The 19,934-nt window shown below is 42.2% G+C and overlaps 1 protein-coding gene across 1 annotated transcript in view; it reads left to right on the top strand.

Moving 5' to 3' along the window:
• The first annotated feature begins 778 nt into the window (after positions 1–778).
• The window catches only part of TSNARE1 (t-SNARE domain containing 1), a 198,468-nt gene continuing 179,312 nt past the window's right edge, over positions 779–19,934 (top strand). Inside the window, exons 1-3 of the mRNA XM_044684522.1 lie at positions 779–867; positions 2,639–2,759; positions 12,251–12,680. Coding sequence (XP_044540457.1) covers positions 779–867; positions 2,639–2,759; positions 12,251–12,680 — 640 coding nt within the window. The remainder of the gene's footprint in view (positions 868–2,638; positions 2,760–12,250; positions 12,681–19,934) is intronic.

The following is a 19,934-nucleotide window of genomic DNA, read 5'->3' as shown; positions in this document are numbered from 1 at the left end:
TCAGTCTTTGATATGACAGCTCTTAGATATTTGAAGGCAAGATGGTGTCCCCTTCAGTCATCTCTAGGCTTCACTGTTGCCAGCTGTTCTCAGGCTATGGTTTCCAGCCCCTCCCCATCCTGGTTACCCTCCAGTTTCAAAGCACTTTGTGAACATTAAAAGCACTACACCAGTGGAAGGTCGAATACTAATCATTGTTATTACTAACGATAAATCTGTGATTTAAATCAGCACTCGTCCTGCCCTTTAGCAGGAAATCATTGTCCAGAGAATCAGTGCCTTTCATTAAACCTGTCTCTGCCATAGTCCCCCTGTTTTTACTGATGCATTGTGTGACCTTGAGCAAGTCTCTTCCTCCTTCGGGACCTCAGTTTTTTCATCTGGAAGATGTGGAAGGATGCTCCATCAGATGGTCCCTAAGGTCTCTCCACCTCGTATGCTCAGGTCATGGGGAGACAGGAGGACTCAGAGTTCTCAGAATGGAAGAGGTCTCAGTGGCCACCTAGTCCAGCTTCCTCATTTTACAAGTGAGGAAGGTAAGGCGTGGGAAAGTTAAATAACTTGCCCCAGGACTAGAGCATTGAGAAGAACTCTGTGTCCTTGTTTTGGGCATGGACAGTGACATTGCCGTAATCATTGAATGACTTTTGGCAAATCTCTTCCCTTCCCTAGACCATATTTTCCCCAGCATTTGAGCATTAACCTTCCAACTCTTCCTGTTTTCCAGAATCACAGAGTGAGTCACAGGCTCTCAGAGAAAGGGACTTTAGAATACAGAATGACAGAAGCAGAAGAAACCTTAGACTGTAGACTCTTGGAGCTGGAAAGGACTTTAGAGGTGAATAGATCAACATCCTCATTTTACAGGTGAGAGAATAGAGGCTCCCACAGAGCCCATATCCATCCAGGGGACAGTTCATAGGAGGACCAGTACTTCAGCACAGGTCTTCTGAGTGGTTCCAGTTCACTTTTCATTCTACCAAGTCTCCTGCCACTTAACTTAGAGTGTTTTGTTTCTTCCCCTAGCTCATAGAAAAGGCCTGCTGGGCTAGTTTTTCTGGAAGATGTTACTTGAGGAGTTTGGGTAGCCGAAGGCCTTGAGCACCTTTCCCGTCAAGGCTACCAACTCTTATGTAACTATGACCCATGATGGCTTTGATGTACTCGGGAGGGAGACAAGGAGGTCTCCACTAAGACTGTGGACCTGGCCTTTCATTCAGGACCTTTCCCTTTGGAGTGTATCATTAGAAGGAAAAAAGCTTTTCTTCTTTGTCTTCTCTGAAGATAGACAATGAACAGTTGCTTAGACTTTTCACTTCTCATGTTCCCTAGGAAGTTTTTGCTTGAGGAGTTCAAACTTCATTTGGGAGACATTGTGAGTAGAGGAGTAACGTCAGCAAATCTTTACATAAAAAGGATTATTTTGGTAGCATTATAAAGGATGGCTCTGGCAGCAATATGCAGGAAGGAAGGAGGAGAGAAGAGGCAGGAAAGCCTGTTAAAGAGACATTAGTCCAGACAGTTAGAAAACAGAATTGAGGACCTGTGCCAGGCGAGGCAATAGTAGTGGCAGAGGGACTAGAGGAGGGCACATATGAGTGAGGTAGTTTGACACTAGAGTCAACAGGACCTGGGAACTGATTTGAAATGAACAATGAGGAAATTAGAAGAGTCAATGGTAATCTTGTATGCATGTGAGACAGGGTGACAAACAGAAATAGCAAAATAGCAAAGTCTGTGTCTTTTTTTTTTAAACCTTTACCTTCTACCTTAGAATTGATACTAAGTATAGGTTCCAAGGCAGAAGAGTAGTAAGGGCTAGGCAATGGGAGTTAAGTGACTTGCCCAGGGTCACACAGCTAGGGAGTGGCTGAGGCCAGATTTGAACCTATGACCTCTAATCTCTAGATCTGACTCAATTCACAGAGGTACCTAGCTGCCCCTAAGGGAGCAGTCTTAAGGTGACTCCCTTTTACATTAAATTGTAGCCTTTTTTTCAGTTGGTGGTAAGTTCTGTTAGCCATGATCACAGAGCTCCACAAAAAGGCTCTGTTCATGTGCAAGCCATTAGAGTAGCCAAAGTTGTATGCATTCTGGCCTCAAGACAGATTGGTCTGACCTTGTGAAATCTATTTGAGAGAAAAGTCTTGGGGTCCATAGGATGCAGGCATCTTTCCATCATTTTCTATACCTATCCTTCCTTGCAAGGTACCTAATACCCTCCATTTTGTCCTCTGGCCTCCTGTGATATCTAGGAGCTCCTAGTCTGAATGGAGAAGGAAATGGCAAAACATTCCAGTTGTCTTTGCTAAGAAAACCCAAAAAGGGGTTATAAAGAATTGAACACAACTGAATGATTAAATTTTGAAACAGAGAAATGACGTGAACAGATCTTTGTTTAAGGAAGATTAGAATGATATGTGTAAGATGGATTGGAGATAAAGAAAAGGAAGGTGGGTAGACCACTTAGGACCTTATCACGATAGAGGGAGACACCTTGTTGGAAGGGAGGAAGAGACAAGGACTCACCCAGAAAAAAATAATAATAATTTTGAATATCATCTTTTGTGAATCATCATCATCATCATCTCCCTTGCTGTCATAGCCATTTTCTCTGCTACTTTCATTACTGTTATAGCTATCAGCATTATTATCACCACTACTACCATCACATCATCATTACCAATGCCATTACTGTCATAATCGTCATCACCATTGCCATCATTACAGCCCCCATTACTTTCATGGTCACCATCATTGTTAACTATTATAGTCAATATTGGTGCCATTATTGCAATCATTACTATTACAATTATTGGCATTACCATCAGTATTGTCTTCATTATTCTCACTGTGACTATCATCACCAAATATTTTTTGATCACTGAATGCTCATAACTCTGTTTTAGAAAGTGTAGAGAGAGGATAATATATATTTAGAAATCTTTTAATAAGACACAGACACATACCCCCATGAGTAAGTAAATTAGGAGTAAAGAAACATTAAGTTTCTAGGAATGGTTAGTTTGGTATTTGTAGTAGGCATATGGTGATAAGTGAAAATGAGCAAAGGTCTTCCTGGGGAGAGTAGCCCAGTGAGGTTTGGGGAAACTGCCCTGGGCATTTTAAGCATGACATCCAAGGAGGATGACTATTATTTTGTGGCTCTTAAATTATTTAATTTGTTGTCCTTCCTAGGAGTATGTTTGCAGTTTAACAGGGGCCTTCATTTAAAAAACAATACCTCTCATGGAGGGATTTTAGACCTTGAGGAGGCCTTGGTTGAAGGGCAAAATGGAAAAAAAGGGCGGGGTTCTGTATTGTCTGAATATTCCTATAGACCAGGATCCTGCCATCCTTTTCATAGACTAGTTGGAATGGGGAGACAGAAGCAATAATGTTAACATGTTCATCATTTACAACATAGATTGAACATTTTGACTTTCTGCATGGAGCCATTACTCCCAAGAGGTAGGAGGAAGCTAAGGGTTGTCACAGTGAGTATGGGGGTATCTGATCATAACACGAAGTGATCCAGGTTTTCTGGCATCCCATTGAATACCTGGCTGTTCCTTAAGCCCAGAATTCTCTCTCTTCATGTGAGCCTTGCCTTTTTAATCCCAGCTAAACTCCTATCATCTGCAAGAAGCCTTCTCCCACTCCTCCCCGTAATGTCCTCTGTTGAGTACTCCAATTTATCCTTTCTATATCTTGTTTGCACATACTTGGTCATGCATCTCCCCATTAGAATGTAGAACCCCTGGAAAGCAGGGCCTGGTGGTTTTCCATTTTCCTAGTATCCCTCTTACTAGCACCATGCCTTCCACATAGCAGGTACTTAAAAGCAAATTGCCTGACTGACAGTGAGAACCATTGTGTGGTCAGGAAAACTTCTTAGAGTTTGTTGGTCTTGGGACTTCACCTATTCAGTCTTTCAGGATAGAGCATGATAGAGTCCTAGACTAATGGAAGCTCAGCTATGGAGGGGTCTTTAGACAAATGATCACATAGCCCCTGCTCTAGAACCTACAATAATGGGTAAATAGCAGGTGGCCCTTTCTGCTGTTGGACCGCTCTGGTTGGTCAATAGTTAGTCCTTAATTATACTCAATAAAATCAGTCTCTGGGTAGCTGGGTAGCTCAGAAGATTGAGAGTCAGGCCTAGAGACTGGAGGTCCTAGGTTCAAACCCAGCCTCAGACACTTCCCAGCTGTGTGACCCTGGGCAAGTCACTTGACCCCCATTGCCCACCCTTACCACTCTTCCACCTATGAGCCAATACACAGAAGTTAAGGGTTTAAAAATAAAATAAAATAAAATCAGTCTCCCTGGGATATCCCCCTTCTGCTTAGTTCTGTCTTCTTGGGTAGAACCTGAACAGAAGAAGTCTGTTCCCTGGATCCCATGATGGCCTTTGGAGCTTTGAAGGGAGGTATTCAGCTCTCTGCATTGTAAAATCTCTGAAGGCAACTAAGCCTTGTATTTTACCCAACCAAAGGCTCTTGCCTTCCCCTGCCAAGCCCCAGCCTTTACTGCCCTATCCTGGTACCTAATTTTTAGCTTTCTTTTCTACTTCTCTTGCCATAAAACACTACCCACCTTAGTCTGCCAGAATGTCTTCTAAGATTTACTTAGCTGGAAATGGAAATTGTAAACATTTCCAGAAGCTTTGTACTTTCTATATGAACTTGGGATAATTACTTAACATCTTTGAGTCCTGGTTTCTTCATATGTAATGAGAGGGTGCTCACTTGGATAACCTTTAATGTTCATCTATAATATTCTGTGTTCTGAGGCTCCTTTTGACTATGTTAGTTTTGCTGTTTTCTGGTTCTTTCTAAGCTTATATGACATTCCTTCTCCTCATGGTCCGTCCACAGTGCCCTTCTTGCTACTCTTCAAAAACAACATTCCGTTTCCTATCTCATTGCCTTTGTAGAGACTGTCCCTCATGTCTGGAATTCAGTTCCTCCTCACTGCTGCCTCTTAGCATCCCTCATTTTCTTCAGAGCTTAGTTTAAGTACCTCCTACTTGAGGCCTTTCTCAATCCCTTTCACTGGCAGTGCCTCTCTTCAACTCCAAAATCAGTGTGTTTTTCCTTCATATATATTTTATGTTGACTTTTATGTGAGCATGTTGTTATGGAGAATGTAAGCCCCTTGAAGACAGGGACTGTTTCATTTTCATCTTTGTATCTCCAGAGCCCAGCCTGGTGCCTGACACAGAGTAAGGGTGAGTCCCTGTGTTTGAATCCGGGCTTTGTGACATCTCCTGGATGGCCTTGGGCTTTTAATTTTACTGCTCTTGGCTCCTTGTTTCCCTCTCTAGGATAAGAGGGTTTGGACTTGATGTTCTTGAAAGTCTCTTGCTCAAAAGTCTCCAATTCTGCTATCCATGTGCCCTCCATGGTTGGTGCTCAGTGATCTGTTCTGTGTTCCCAGGCTCAGAATAAACTATTGTAGCCAAAAAGAGCCTTAGAACATGGAATGTTGTATATGGACATTAAAGGTTATCTGGTACAGCACTTTCTTTTAGATATGAGAAAACCACAGCCCAAAGACTTAGCTTGTTCCGAAGTTCTTAAGGAGGCCCTCTGGGTCTGTGGACTTTAGGATGCTCATATACCTTCCTGTCCAATCCCTCCTCCAGATCAGTGTGCTCTGTGACAGCGACCTCATCTCTGAGGTGATTCTGACCACTGGTGAAAGTGACAACCCTTTGGTCCTTTACTATTCATGTTTTTCCATGAAGCATCCAGCGAATATGCTGCAGACCAAGGGACAAATGGGAAATGCCAGTCAGGACCCCCAGTCACTTCAAAAATCACAATAATTCAACCTGAGAACCAAATCACCCCAAAGTTTCCCAAAGAAGATCTTTTCCTTGAAAGAAATAAAAAAGCTTTACTTTATCTTTTTAAAAACCCATACTTTCTATTTTAGAATAAAAAAATACTAGGTATCAGCTCCAAGGCAGAAGAGCAATAAGGACTAGGTAGTGGGGGCTAAGTGATTTACCCAGAGTCTCGTAGCCAGGAAATGTCTGAGGCCATATTTGAACCCAGGTTCTCCTGACTCTAGGCCTGGCTCTCTATCCACTGTGATATCTAGCTGCTCCTCATTTCAACATTTATTAATGGCCTACTGTGTGCAGAACATTAGGACTGATATAAAGTTTAGAATAGATATGATCCCTGCCCTCATGGAACCTAGGCTCTAGTGGGGTAGGGGAGGGATAATCACAGTAAGATATATTAAGCACCTAAGAATGAAACAGATGAAATGCTAAGGGACATCCAGTGGACATTACCATCTGTGGGGATGGATTCCACTGAAACTTCTTGTGGGCGGCATTAAGTTAAAATTCAACTCTTGGATATTTGCTAAATACTGATTATGTGCAGGGCCCTGGGATAGCCTCAAAGAGCTTACATGTGCTGAGGGCTATGCTCCTTCCATCTCTGGGATCCCATGACCCCAAGAGAGATTCCTACTTGGTTGAGCTCTTTTGAGATTCTAGGGTTCAGTGGCTTCCAACAGAGGGCTGAGGGGAAGCCACTGGAGTGTTTGAGCCCGGGAGTGGCTAGTTAACAGTAAATAAAGGTGCCTCCTTCCTGCTAGATAGAGTAAGTGTAGTTACTTGTAGATCCTGACTCTCTATGCTGTTTGCCTATTTGGGCTAAGTGACCATGAATTAGTCCTTCACCCTGAAATCCATTGAAAGAAGGGACTCAGGGGAGGAGGAGAGGGGAGGGCTATACATTACTGGAGAATTGGTGAAAGCTCCAGGGAATCTGGGGAGGTACTGCCAATGTAAATTATTATTATTAGCCTGAGCTCCTTGGAGACTCCTCCTCCTCAGACTCTTTAAAAACCCAGTTGTCTTGGGTAATGATCACTTTGGCTGATGCAGTTTCTTTGGTATCTTGCTCTGGGTGATGGCTGTAATGGATAACTAGGAATTTATTAGGAGCTGTACAATATTTGGCTGGCTTCTCTCTGAGGAGAGTGGTGATGGTGCTTGCAATGTTGCCATGAACCCAACCCAGGGTCCTGGAACAACCCTGGTGATAGGACCCTGCCCACAGGGAGTCTCTGGTCTGAGAGGTGGGGACCTTATTCTTGGATGGGTCTCTGAGCTCTTCCTTAAATGTACCACCTTTCATTTAGACCACCTGGCTTTCCCATTTTGAAACTCAGGTCCCTGCTATTTTCACCACTCTCTCCAGGAAAAAGCCCATTAATAAAGCAATGGTTCTTTCTTTTTTGCTGTATTCTTTGCCAGAGGCCTATTTATCCATTTTATTATTGAACTTCCAGGATTGCCCTGTGAAATAGAACAATGACTCTCCCCATTTGAAGATAAGAAAACCATGGCCTCCAGAAGGTCATAGAATCTTAATCCCTCAGAGTAGGAAAAAACATGAGAGAGCATCTAGTCTGACCCCTATCAGCCCACTGAGGAATCCATATGGGAACATTAATAGTCAATCTTTTAAAAGAATAACAACAACTTAACTTCTTAAAAAACATTTAAAGGTTCTTAAAACACTTTCTTTCTAGTGCCTATGTGAGGTAGGCAGGTAATAGTTATTATTCCCATTTTTACAGCTCAGAAAACTGAGGCTCTGAGAAGTTAGAGTCTTGCCTGTGGTCATGGCTCTTCTAGGCATTTGAGGAAGGTTTCAAATACAGGTCTCCCAACTGACTCTAAGTCTAGACCCTTTCCCACTCCATAGCTAAAAGGTACCATAAAAGTCATCTAGTCCGACCCCTTCCTTTGAGAGATAAGGAAATTTAGACCCAAAGACATTACATGATTTGTGTAAGAGTACCCAAGTAGTAACATCAGAGTCTGGATTCAAATGTAAACCATCTGACTCAAAACCTAGGGCTTTTCTCATCTCTTACTATTTCCAATCCTCTCTATGGCATCCTAAAAGATTCTTGAGTACCTTCAGTGATGAGGAACTCACTGTTTAATTGTGAATAGAAAAAGAAAGGAAGGGAGGGGAAGAAAAGGGAAGGAGATAGGCATTTATTTAGTACCTACCATATTGTGCTAAGTGCATTACTAACATTATCTCATTTGATCCTTACAACAACCTTGTAAGGTAAGATGCAATTATGATCCCTATTTTACATCTGAGGAAACTGAGACAGGGTTTAAGTGACTTGCCCAGGGTCACATAGCTAGTATGCATTGAGCTGATTGGTGGTGAGGGTGAGCAATTTGAACAAAGGGAAAGAAAGCTATTCTTAGAGTCAAAACACTCAAATTCTAGTCTTGGCATCACTACTTCCTGATCAAATGACTTTAGACAAGTCATTTACTCACTTTAAAACTATTTTTCTCATCTCCAAAATGAGGGGATTGCAACATAGTGTAGAGTGATAAGGAATTTACTCAGTGTTGGAGGATGTAGGTTTGAATTACTATATTACTACTGATGCTCTGTGTCAGCTCTTTTTGGGGATTTTAGGATTCCAGTTCATGAAAGAAGGAAGTGAACAGAGGTTCCTCATTCCCAGGTACATGCCCATTCCACAAAAGACAGTTTCTTGTGTATCTTTGTGAGTGGTCCCTGCCAGACTTCTTCTTGGTGATGCCCTTGTGGTCATCTGAGGAAGGTAGCAAAGGCTCATGGAAACTGTCTCAGTGGAGCAGAGAGAATCCCATTTATCTACATGCTCCTAACCATGCATATCTCCATGTTTGCCTCTCTGTTATTGTCTAACAGACATCCACCAGATGGAAAGAATGGCCAACTAGATGGGAGGATTTAGCTTAGACTATCAGTAGAACTTCCTGGAGGAGGCTAAAAGTTAGGGCTCTACACTGGTATCAGTAAACAAGGGAGACTGTAGAATCTCTGCTAGTCTCAAAGAAGGTCTTACCTGCTTACAGAGGTTTACGTGCAGTTCTGCCTGGAGACAGGAGAACCTGTGAGATGCTGTGTCAGGCATGCAGAGCCAGACTGTAAAGAATCTGGGGAAATCACTTCCTTTCGTTCCCTGCTTCATGCTGGCAATATAGAGCATCACCTTTCAGACTGAGGCAGAATGCTTCTTTAAACAGAGTTGGCCCTTCACCCATTCTCTGCTCTATGCTTCTCTGCCTCCTGCTTTTCTGGGCTTGTGAGAAAGAAATGAAGCATTTGATTTTCACAGTCTTTATCAGTTCTGACGGGGCTGCAGATTGTGTGTGAGGGTGAACCTAAGCCTGGAGAGTGGTCACATTGACCAAGGAATTAGATGGAAATGGGGAACCACTGCCAAAAGAAAAGAAAAAGGGGAAGAGAAAGGAGTTCAGCTCCATTGTTGCTACCTCCTAAGAATGTATTGTATTTTTAAGTGCTGTTTACTCAAATGGCTTTCCAAATGTTTTGAGAGAGAGATTTGAGCTGGGAGAATGAGAGAGAAAGAGAGAGAGAGAGAGAGAGAGAGAGAGAGAGAGAGAGAGAGAGAGAGAGAGAGAGAGAGAGAGAGAGAGAGAGAGAGAAATAGATAAAGAAGAGAGGGGAGGGAGAGAGGAAAGAAAAGAAAACTTTATAGAACCCTGGCTTTACCATTTGCTCCACTTGTGTGACCTTGAGCAAATTGCTTAAACTCCTAGACCTCAGTTTCTTCTTCTTTAAAATGAGAGATTGGATTGGATGATTTATAAGAAAACTTCTAGCTCAGACATTCAGCGGATATGAGAGAGACAGACAGATAGAGACAGACAGACAGAGGGATAGAAACAGACAGATAGATGAGAGAAGAAACAGGCAGGTGGGAGTTTTGGGGAGGAGAGAGGGAATCAAAGATGGGTATATATCATTACATTCATATTAAAAATTAATGGATAAATATTTTATGCATAATCTTGTGCTGTGCTCCACTCTGGAGGAGGCAGTGATATAAAGGTTATGGTTATGGGTTCTTCCATGAAGACCTAAGTATGGATTCAGGAGGCAGTATTCATAGGCATGAAATGATAAACTGAGTTGCAGATGTGGGACCCAGGCAGTAGAAAGTCTTGAACAAGGATTGAGGATAGCTAGATCTGAGTTTCGACTGATGCTAAATCCATTGACTGACTTTGGGCAAATCACTTGTCTCCTCTGAGCCTCAGTTTGCCCACCTGAAATTTAAGAGTTCTAGATGATTTCTAAGGTATCCTTTAACTCTTACAGTGTCTTGGTTCTATGATTAGTGAGTTAAAAACTTCTCTTAAAGAGAAGATGGGGTTGTCACATGGGAGAGACATTGTCTTCTGTTTGATCCCATAGGACAATTGGTAAAGGTTTCTGAGAGACAGAATTAGTCTGTCTGCAATCACTTATTAAGGACTCACCTGTACCAGGCATTTACTGAGACTACAGATGAAAGCAAAAAGAAAGAAAGACAGTTTTGCACTCAAGGAGCTTATATCCTAATGGAAGAAGATAGCCCATGGGCAGCTTTAAAGTGGGAATGGGAAGGAGGAGTCACTTGGAGGCATGGTGGCTAAGTCCAGAGAGTCAGAAGCAGAGCTGGGAGAGGAATAGTTTGTTTATTTTGTTTAAATGAGACCCTTCCCCAAAAAAGGAGGTTCTGGTACAACTCCCCATTAAAAAGAGGGGATAGCAGGGCAGAGGAGTATTCCAGGGTGAGAAGGTAGTTGAGGCAAAGTAGTCAGAAGCACTGGGAAAAAAGATTTAAGTTTGATGGAGACATGGAGTGGGCTGCCTTGCAAGGTAGTGGCTTCCTTGTCACTAGTTCTCTTTAAATAGCATCTGGATGACGGCTTGTAGGAGATATTGTTGAGGGGATTCCTGATTAGGTGGGGATTATGCTAGATATCCTTTGAAGTCCTTTCAAGACTGAGATTCTGTGATATGGTCTAGGTGGAGAGATAAGACACCAGCATAGGTATCTACATCTGTGTCTGTGTTTAACAGCATGAGATTAGATAACATGCCACATTTTGTTACTCTAAGTGTCTGTGATTTCCTTCAAACAGGCTCTCCCTGTACTGAATGGAGTCATAGCTGCTCTTTGGTCTTAAGATATGAGTTGCTGTGGCCAAAGTTAAGATCCAGAGGCCATCTTGGATGCACACTTGGTGGAATCTATTAGAATTTGTGCTTCACTGGCATAGTCTCCGAGAACCCAAGGCCACTTCCATGCCATGATAAGACTTTAGGGAAGAATATTAGAATCCAGTATGGTAACTCAGTGCTAAAATATATTCTCTTTAAAGTTGGGGGAAACAAAGAAATGAGAGAGAGGACTAGAGCCAATTTGAGGAGTTTCTTGGAAAAGCTGAGCCCTAAAAAAGAGTTCGTAAATTTAGACTTTGGAAGAACTGGAGTCCAGTTAATCTGTCCCTTTTTTTGTTGTTATTTAGTCATTTCAGTCAAATATGACTCTTCATGACCTCTTTGAAGTTTTCTTTGCAAAGATACTAGAGTAGTTTGCCATTTCTTTCTCCAGCTCATTTTACAGATGAAGAAACTAAAGGCAAATAGAGTAAAGTCACTTGCCCAGGGTCACACAGCTAGTAAATATCTGAGGCCATATTTGAACTCAAGAAGATTAGTCTTCCTGATTCTAGACCCAGCTATCACCACTGACCTACCTACCTGATCCCTTAATTTATAAATGAGGGAAAACAATTGCTTAAGTTCATAAGAGCTAGTAAATGTCACAATGAGGGATTGTACTTAGGATTCTTGATTCTAAGTTTAGTTCCCTTTATAATAACTGGATGGTATTTTTTAGCCAGAACATTTGCAAAGTATTTTACAAATATTATCTCATTTTATCTTCACTGAAACTCTGGGAGGTAGATGCTGTGTTCATCCCCCTTTTACAGATGAAGTAACTGAGGCAAACAGGTTAAGTGACTTGCCCAGGATCACACAGTTAGTAAGTGACTGAGGTAGGATTTGAACTCAGAATTTCCTATTTTGAGTACCAATAATAGGCCAAGTGCTAGACAGAATCCAGAATCCACTACATCTCCTGCTCTCCATCACTTTGGCTGCCAGGAGCCTTACCAGGGAGGGGATTCAGAAGGTGATTAGGTGTGGGGACAAATGAAGACAGAATCCTGCTGTTCTGCCCAGCGGATTTCCCTGGGAATCACTGTCCCTAGTAGTGAATGGGCCTTCTCAAAGATCCATTAAACACTTGGCCTTTTGGTGCCTTTTCAGGGCTGTGCTCCCCACTGGAAGCCAACTGGACATCTGATCCTACTTCCCCCAACAGTGCTCCCTAAAAGGACACCCTGGCTACTCCCCCCAGCAGGATGGCTGGGTCCAGTGCTGCTCGGGCCAAGAAGAGGAAGCCCAACTTCTGTCCACAGGAAACAGAAGTACTAGTGTCCAAAGTGACCAAGCACCACCAGCTTCTCTTTGGGACAGGGCTTCTGAAGGCTGAGCCAGCCCGCAAGTACCGAGTTTGGAGCCGCATCTTGCAGGCAGTGAATGCCCTGGGCTATTGCCGGAGAGACATAGTGGACCTGAAACACAAGTGGCGGGATCTGCGGGCTGTGGTGAGGCGGAAGCTGGGGGACCTGCGCAAAGCAGCCCATGGCCCTGGTTCAGGCAAGCCCCAGGCCCTGGCCCTCACCCCTGTGGAGCAGGTGGTGGCCAAGACCTTCTCCTGCCAGGCTGGACCAGGGGATGGCTATGGTCTGGAGGCCCTGAGAGGTAAGTGGTCTGTGCCCCAGCCCAGGCCCTTCCCACTTGTCCAAAGCCAGTTCAGCTGCCAGAACCTCAGGGCCAGTCCTGAGGAGAAGAAGCAGAGCCTTCTGGCTTCTCTTTCTCCCTCTCCTTCTGCCTTCTTCCCTCTTTTCTCCTTCTATCTTTGCATTTTCTCTTTCTTCCCCTCCTTGAATCCTTCTTTTGCTTCTCTTGTTCTTTTTTCTTCTGTTTCCTCCTCTTCTTCATCACTCATCATACGACCTAAAGTTCTGCAAAAAACAAAAGAAACAAACAAAAACCTTAGTGGCCATCACATTTGCAGATGAGGGAGCTGAGGCCCAAAGAGGGCATTTGCTGAAGGTCAGAGTTAGAGCCAAAACTCTGGCCTCCTGATCCACCACCCTGAGGCCCCTCTGCTCCTCTGAACCTCACAGCTTTATTGAACACCTCCTACCTCCAAGGCCTTCATTCAGACACTGTGGGGGCTACAGAAAGGAATAAAATCAGAATATTAAAATACCCCTTCCAGGAGCTGAGTGTCTAGTGATGAAAATAAGACATGGATATGTGCAGAGCAAGAACCAGCTGTCTACCTGAGGAACTCGTGGATGGTCTAGTTCATAATTATACTATAGGAATTAAGTAAGGGAAGAAATCACTGTGGTACTGTGATTGGTTAAGGAAATCTCCCCAGAAGAGATGAGACTTGAGCTATGCCCTGAAGGATAGAAGCAGAGAGGGGTATTGTGGGGCAGAAAGAATGGAGCAGTTAAGGAGTGACAGCCCCAGACCCTAACACAGTCCCTGGTTGATTTTTGATATTGATTGATTAGGAATGTGCATATGGTATATGTGTAGTCCATGATAAAGGGGAAAGAGGGAAATAAGACTTGGTCCAGATTGTGGAAGACCTTGAATGAGTGAGAATGGTAAGAAGCTTGGACATTATCTGTTAAGTGGTGGGGAGGTGTGGAAGATTCTTGAGCAGGAGTGATTTGATCAGAGATATATATTAGGAAGATAAATCTGGCAGTATATATGGAGAATTGGAAGGACTGAGACTAGATTGAGGAATGATTTTGTAGTCATGCAGATAGAAGGCAATGAGAACTTCAAGAAGGTTAAAACTGTGGGGATGAATAGAAAGGGACCAGACCAATGAGTTTAGAACTTTATATTTTGGCTATGAGCCAAGAGGAAGAGTAGCTGAGAAGGAAAGAAAGAAAGGGTGTATGTAGCAGAAGAAAGAGGGAGCTAACAGGGCAGAGTGAGAGAGGCCTAGTCCAGAGATTCAAAAGGCAAAGATCATAGAAGGCTGGAGGAGTCAGGAAAGGCTTCCTGGAGTGAGGCTTTACCTTAAAGATAGTTTTACCTGTGTAGTTCTTTCTGAATACAGCCTTTGTTCAGGCTTTGCAATAATGATAATAGTGAGCCTACTACTGAGGGAGAGATGATGATGAGAGTGCTGCTGCTGGTACCTATGTACATGATGATGATGGTACCTTGCTGATATGGGACTGACCCTGGCCTTGGGAAAAGGGACCTGGCCCACCCAGGGACCTGGGTAAAAGAGAAGGGATAGAAGGGCTATCCAGATCAGGGCCATGCATGGATCTGGACTGAAGAAAGAGGAAGGTGCTATCTGCAGATAAAAGGATTAGGCTAGCTAAAACAATGCTAGGTTTATAGGGAAAGGACCTGAGTTCAAGTTCTAGCTTGTGTATCTTTGAACAAAACTCTTTTGAGTCTTAGTTTTTTTTATCTGTAAAATCAACAGGGTATGTTATATGATCTCTGAGTTCTCTTCCTGTTCTCTCTCTGTCTCTGTCTATTTGTCTGTCTGTCTGTCTGTCTCTCTCTTTCTTCCTTCCTAACTCCCTTCCTTTCTCTCTTTCTCTCTCTTCCTATGTTAGTAATATTGATATTAATAGTGGCAATTCTAATACCTACAAAAAGCAGCCCTCTGCTTTTACATCCATCTCAGTTAAAGAGGTATGCCAGCTATACATATGAGTTTGCTTATAAATTCACTTAGAAACACATTCTGGTTTGCACCAGCCTCTGCTTTTTGTACCTGGCTTTTCCTTTAGGTTAGTAACCAATGGGAAAAGAAAGCAGGGAATTTTGCCATCTGGCCTGTCTACCTCTCCAGGAAATTACCAGTGGAGAATACCCTGAGCAAATCCTCTTAGCCTCTCTAATAAACCCCCTTTTCATATTCCCTTTTCAACTCATCGAGGGATTAATATTTATTTTTTCATGTACAAAAAGTCCTCCTGGCTTGGCCTTAGCAAAGGATGTAAACATTAAATTACTATTTCATTATGATAGTGTCCCAGAAATTCAGTAAGGGTGTTTATATAGAAGGTAGGGAGGGAGAAGGGAGGTGGCTGCCCAAGTCCCCAATGCCAGGCAGTTTTCAGTCACTATGTTGCGGTATGCCATTGGGTTTTGGAGTCACAAAGGCAAGGAATGAAACAATCCCACTAGGAAGAGCTTATCTACTGATAGGGAATATTATAAGGACATACATGAATATATACTTAATATGAAGAGAATAAATACAAATTAGTTAAATACAAGGTAGTTTGATAACACATTCATATAGCACTTGATAGAGCTTCCACCTGCATTTTCTCTTTCATTCCCACAATAAGTGGGTAGCATGGAATAGAGAAAAGAACAGTGGCCTTAGGATCAGAAGACCTGGGTTTCAATCTCTGATACTGACTGTGTGACCTTGGGCAGTTCACTGATCCATTCTAAGCCTCAATTTCCTAATATGAAAAATAAGAAGTTGGACTTAGATGACTTATGAGATCCCTTCTAGCTGTAAGTTCATGATTCAGTGATCCTATGAATACCTTTGTGAAGAGGCCAGATGCAGGATTCCATCATGGAATCCTGGATTCATTTAGTATTAGAGCTAAAAGATACTTTATTTATGAAGTACTTAACACTAAGAGCCAGGCATTTAATAGGCACTTAATAAATGTTTGTCTCCTTCCTTCTTAGAACACAGAACATCAGAATTGAAAGACTCTCAAAGACTTTACAGCTTAAAAGATAAGACTGTTGGTGCAGCTAGCTGGCCCAGTGGATTGAGAACCAAGCCTGGGGATAGGATTCAAATCAAGCCTCGGATACTTCCTACCTGTGTGACCTTCAGTCATTTAATTCCAATTGCTTAGCCCTTACCACTCTTCTGCTTTAGGACTTATAGAATTGATTTTAAGACAGAAGGTAAAGGTTTAAAACAACAATAAAAAATGATCATCAGCTCTCTCTTAGAGAACTGGATCTGGTTTAGGGATACCACATTTAGTATGGGTATTGATAAACTGGAGAATGAATAAAGGAGGCCAGTGAGGATGGTAAAGGATATTGAATTGGGAGAGCTATCTTTAAGTATCTGAAGGCTTATCTTATGGGAAAAAGATTTTATTTTCTTCTTTTTGGCCTCAGAAGTCAGATGTGGGACCACCATGGATAAGTTTTCAAGATTTAGAATTCAGTACAGTGGCAGGAGAAGGGTGTGGGGGAACACTACCACCAATAAAAACAAAAACAAAACTCTTGAGTTGTCAGGGCTATGCAAAAAAGAGAACTGACTGCTTTAGTAGTGAGTGAGTTCCCTGGTATAAGAAATCTTCAAATAGAGACTGGACCATATGCTTTTGGGGTTGATATAGAGGAGATTCATGATTTGGGCCACAGGGTTGTATTAATTGGACTTCTAGATCCCTTCAAGTTCAAAGATTCATGATTCTATAATAATAATAGTAACATACATTTGCATAACACTTTAAAAATACTCACATCCATTGTCTCATAATCATTATGTTAATAAGAGCTGAAATTTATATAGGACCTTAAAGTTTACAAAGCACTTCATATGCATGATGTCATTTGACCCTCTCAGTAATCCTATGAAGGTCAGAGAGTGCGGAAGGTCTTGTTAAAGGTTGCATAGCTATTAAGGATTAGAGAGAAGGCTTGAACTCTACTCTCTCAATGTTATAGTGGAGCTGCCTCTGTGTAAGATAGTCCAGCAGGATCCTCTTTGTCTGATAGACCAGAAGATTGGAAAACAAAGTTTTGGGGTCTAGAATGTGAATGAGCAGAGGTCAGGATCTAGGTTAGAGATCCAAAAGTAATAACCCTAAGACACCTGCAGATAGAACGGAGCTTGATAAACATGTTAGACCTTGAATGTAGTTGTGGCTCTGCTTCTGCTGAGTGATCTTGGGCAAATCAGTTCCCTCATAGGACCTCATGTTTCCTATTCTGTTGATATCAAAGCTTGGTAATCTAATCTTTGATCAAGGGTTTTTATCCTGGAGGTCTATGAACTTAAAAAAAATTATAACTATTTCAATATAATTGGCTTCTTTTATAATCTTCTATGTTTTATTTTATTATTCTGAGAAAGGGTCCATGAGTTCTCTGGACTCCCCAAGGCATAAAACAGGGGTCAGAATCCATGAACTAGAGGTTTTGTATGGCCCTTCCAGCTTTAACTTTCTATGATTTTCAGAGTCTGTAGAATTAAATTTCTTTTTAGGCAACTGCTAGTTCAGTTCCTGATATCATAACTTTAACATCTAATTATGGACCCAGACTGAGTTCTGACCTTCATCACATACTGGGTCCTGACCTTGGCCATCTGCTGACCCCAAACTCTGATCACAGTCTGAGTTCCAAGTCCAGGCCCAGACTGATCTCTAACCTGAACACAGACTGAGCTCTAACTCCTATCCCAGACTGAACTAATCCAAGTCACAGTCTGAGCTCCAGTTTTAGCCCCAAACTGAGCTCTAACTCTTATTATAGACTGAGCTCTTTCTTTGTGTCCGATGTGTGTGTGATCCAAAGAAGGAATGGATTGTGTGAAGGTGTACGGGTAGTGTCTTCCACCTTGGAAAAGAAACCTGGAGGGCTGGAGCTTCATAAAGTATTTCCCTTTCTTAGATGATAGAGTCTTTATGTCAAGAATATTATACAAAGGAAGAAATTGTTCTGGCAACAGATATGGGACATCAGAGGTCCCAAAGCCAACTGGGAACCAAAAGCCTGGGTCCATTCAGGGGAAAGGCCACTCCAGAGCTGGTGGAGAAATGGCAACAGTTACAAAACAAATGGAGGGAACCCATTAAGGATCCAGGAATCAAGAAGCTCAGGCCCTTCCTTTGTCAGAAGTTCAAACAGGGAACTTGCCTCTTGAGGAATGGATACTGCTATTCTTGTAGCCCTGAGGAGCCCCAGTTTCCACCTGAGCCCAACCTAGTTTCCTTGCCTTGAAGGCCTCTATCCCAGCCCTACCCACTTTAGAACCAGCTAATGAAGTTAAATACTCCTCCTTCCAAAAACAAATAAACAAACCCCAAAACATAAAGAAAAAAACTCCATTAGATCCCATATTTGGAGCAGGAAGGTCCAGTAATGAGGAAACTAGACCCCAGGGAGGTTTTGGTGATGTACCCACAGTGACGCTGGTGTCAGAAGTGGGATTTGAACCTCCAGTGCTTTATGATGCAAAGGATGTCAATAAAAACTTTTTATATTTGTGCAGAAGGGTGGGAGGAAAAGTGCAATTCCTACTTGCTCCTATTACTACAACCCCACATTAGTACAAATAGTGAGTAAGGACATTTGGGCTATGAGGCCAGGAAGGCAACAGCTTTATAATGGAGACACCAGCCTCCTTCTTCCTTAGAGGGATACTTGGAAAAGCAAGGAAAGACTGTTTTTTTTTTGTTTGTTTTTTTGGATTAATGTGTCTGTTTGCCTCTACCTGTTCAGCCTGGGCCATGTTCCTGCTTGGCCAGAGTTAAGATTGGCTTTTATTTTGTGAAAAATTAAAACAAGAAGAGATATACAAGCCCTATTGAGGAAGTTAGATGACTCAGTAGATAGAGCACAAGGCCTAGAGTTGGGAGATTATGGATTCAAATCTGGCTTCAGACACTTCCTAACTGTGTGATCCTGGGCAAGTCACTTAATCCCATTTGCCTAGCCCTTGCCCTTGTAGTTACTAAGACAGAAAGTAAGGGTTTTAAAAATGTTTTACATGCCTTACTTAATACTGTAGCTACAAAGCTGAGTGGATGAACAGAGGGGATGTTAGGTCGATTAGAATCATATTTGTTATGTGGAAGGACTGTGGAACTAGAGTCTTTTTCTTTACCATATAACTGTTTCAATGTTTCCCTATGTTGCTTGTGTCCCTGAGGAAAGTCTTATGCACTGGCCTGTTATATCAGCTTTTGGAAGTCTTAGACACAGCCCACAAAAGGACTTGCTAGTGATGACTCTGGACCTCAGGGCAGAAACTGCTTTGGCATGAGGAAGGCAGGAGGGTGTTGCAATAAAAACCCCTGGCTCTAGCATCAACCAAGATTGAATTTAACTTCCAGCTCTAGCACTGAAAAGTTATGTGGCCTTGTTTCTACATCTGCAAGGTGGATAAAGTAACATTAGCCTGATGTACCTCAACAGGTTATTGTTAGGAAAGTGCTTTGTAAACCTGAAGCATTATATAAATATGAATTATTGAGTCATTATGAATGGTACCCTCTGATGGTCTCTGTTCTCTAGAGGGTCTGTGTCAGGAATCATAGGACTTTTCCAGTCGGAAGTTATAGATACTGACATCTGAGAGGAAACCTATTTGAGCTTAAAGTCAAGCCCAAATTCTTGTTTTCTGTCTTTTGGTCTCTCATATAAAATTTCCTCTTCACCAGGAGGCCAGCTGAAAGAACAGAAGTTTACTTGACTTTGGGGCACTAACTCTAACCTTGGGACACAATCCCTCTAGCTTTAAATTTCTTCATTTGTAAAATGTGTTAAGGGGGAGTAAATGATTTTCATGGTCCCTTCCAGGTTCAAAATCTCCAACCTGATTTTGTGAATGCAAGAAATGAGAGTCTAAGAGATTGTGAGTGATCTGTTTCTGGTCACACAGCAAGTTAGTACATAGCCCAGACTTCAAACACGTATCTTAAGTGTTTCTTCAGTGATGAATCTTGTGACTCCAAATTGGATACCTTTACACTGACAGTATATGTGAGGGATTATAATTACTTGAAGATGGAATTTTTTGCTAGGAGCCATTCCCCTACTACTGTGGATTCCTTCCACTTTTCCCAAAGCTCCTCCTGTTATTTGTGACCTTGGGTAGTCTTATTACCTCTTCTCTCTGGACTACTGAAAGCGCTTAGTGAATGTTTAAAGCGATGTGGAAATGAAAGCTATTATTAA

This window comes from Gracilinanus agilis, chromosome 1, assembly GCF_016433145.1.
Source record: "Gracilinanus agilis isolate LMUSP501 chromosome 1, AgileGrace, whole genome shotgun sequence".
In the NCBI taxonomy this organism is placed as follows: Eukaryota; Metazoa; Chordata; class Mammalia; order Didelphimorphia; family Didelphidae; genus Gracilinanus; species Gracilinanus agilis.
Note: the sequence above shows the minus strand (reverse complement) of the source record. Positions and strands in the feature narration are given on the sequence as shown.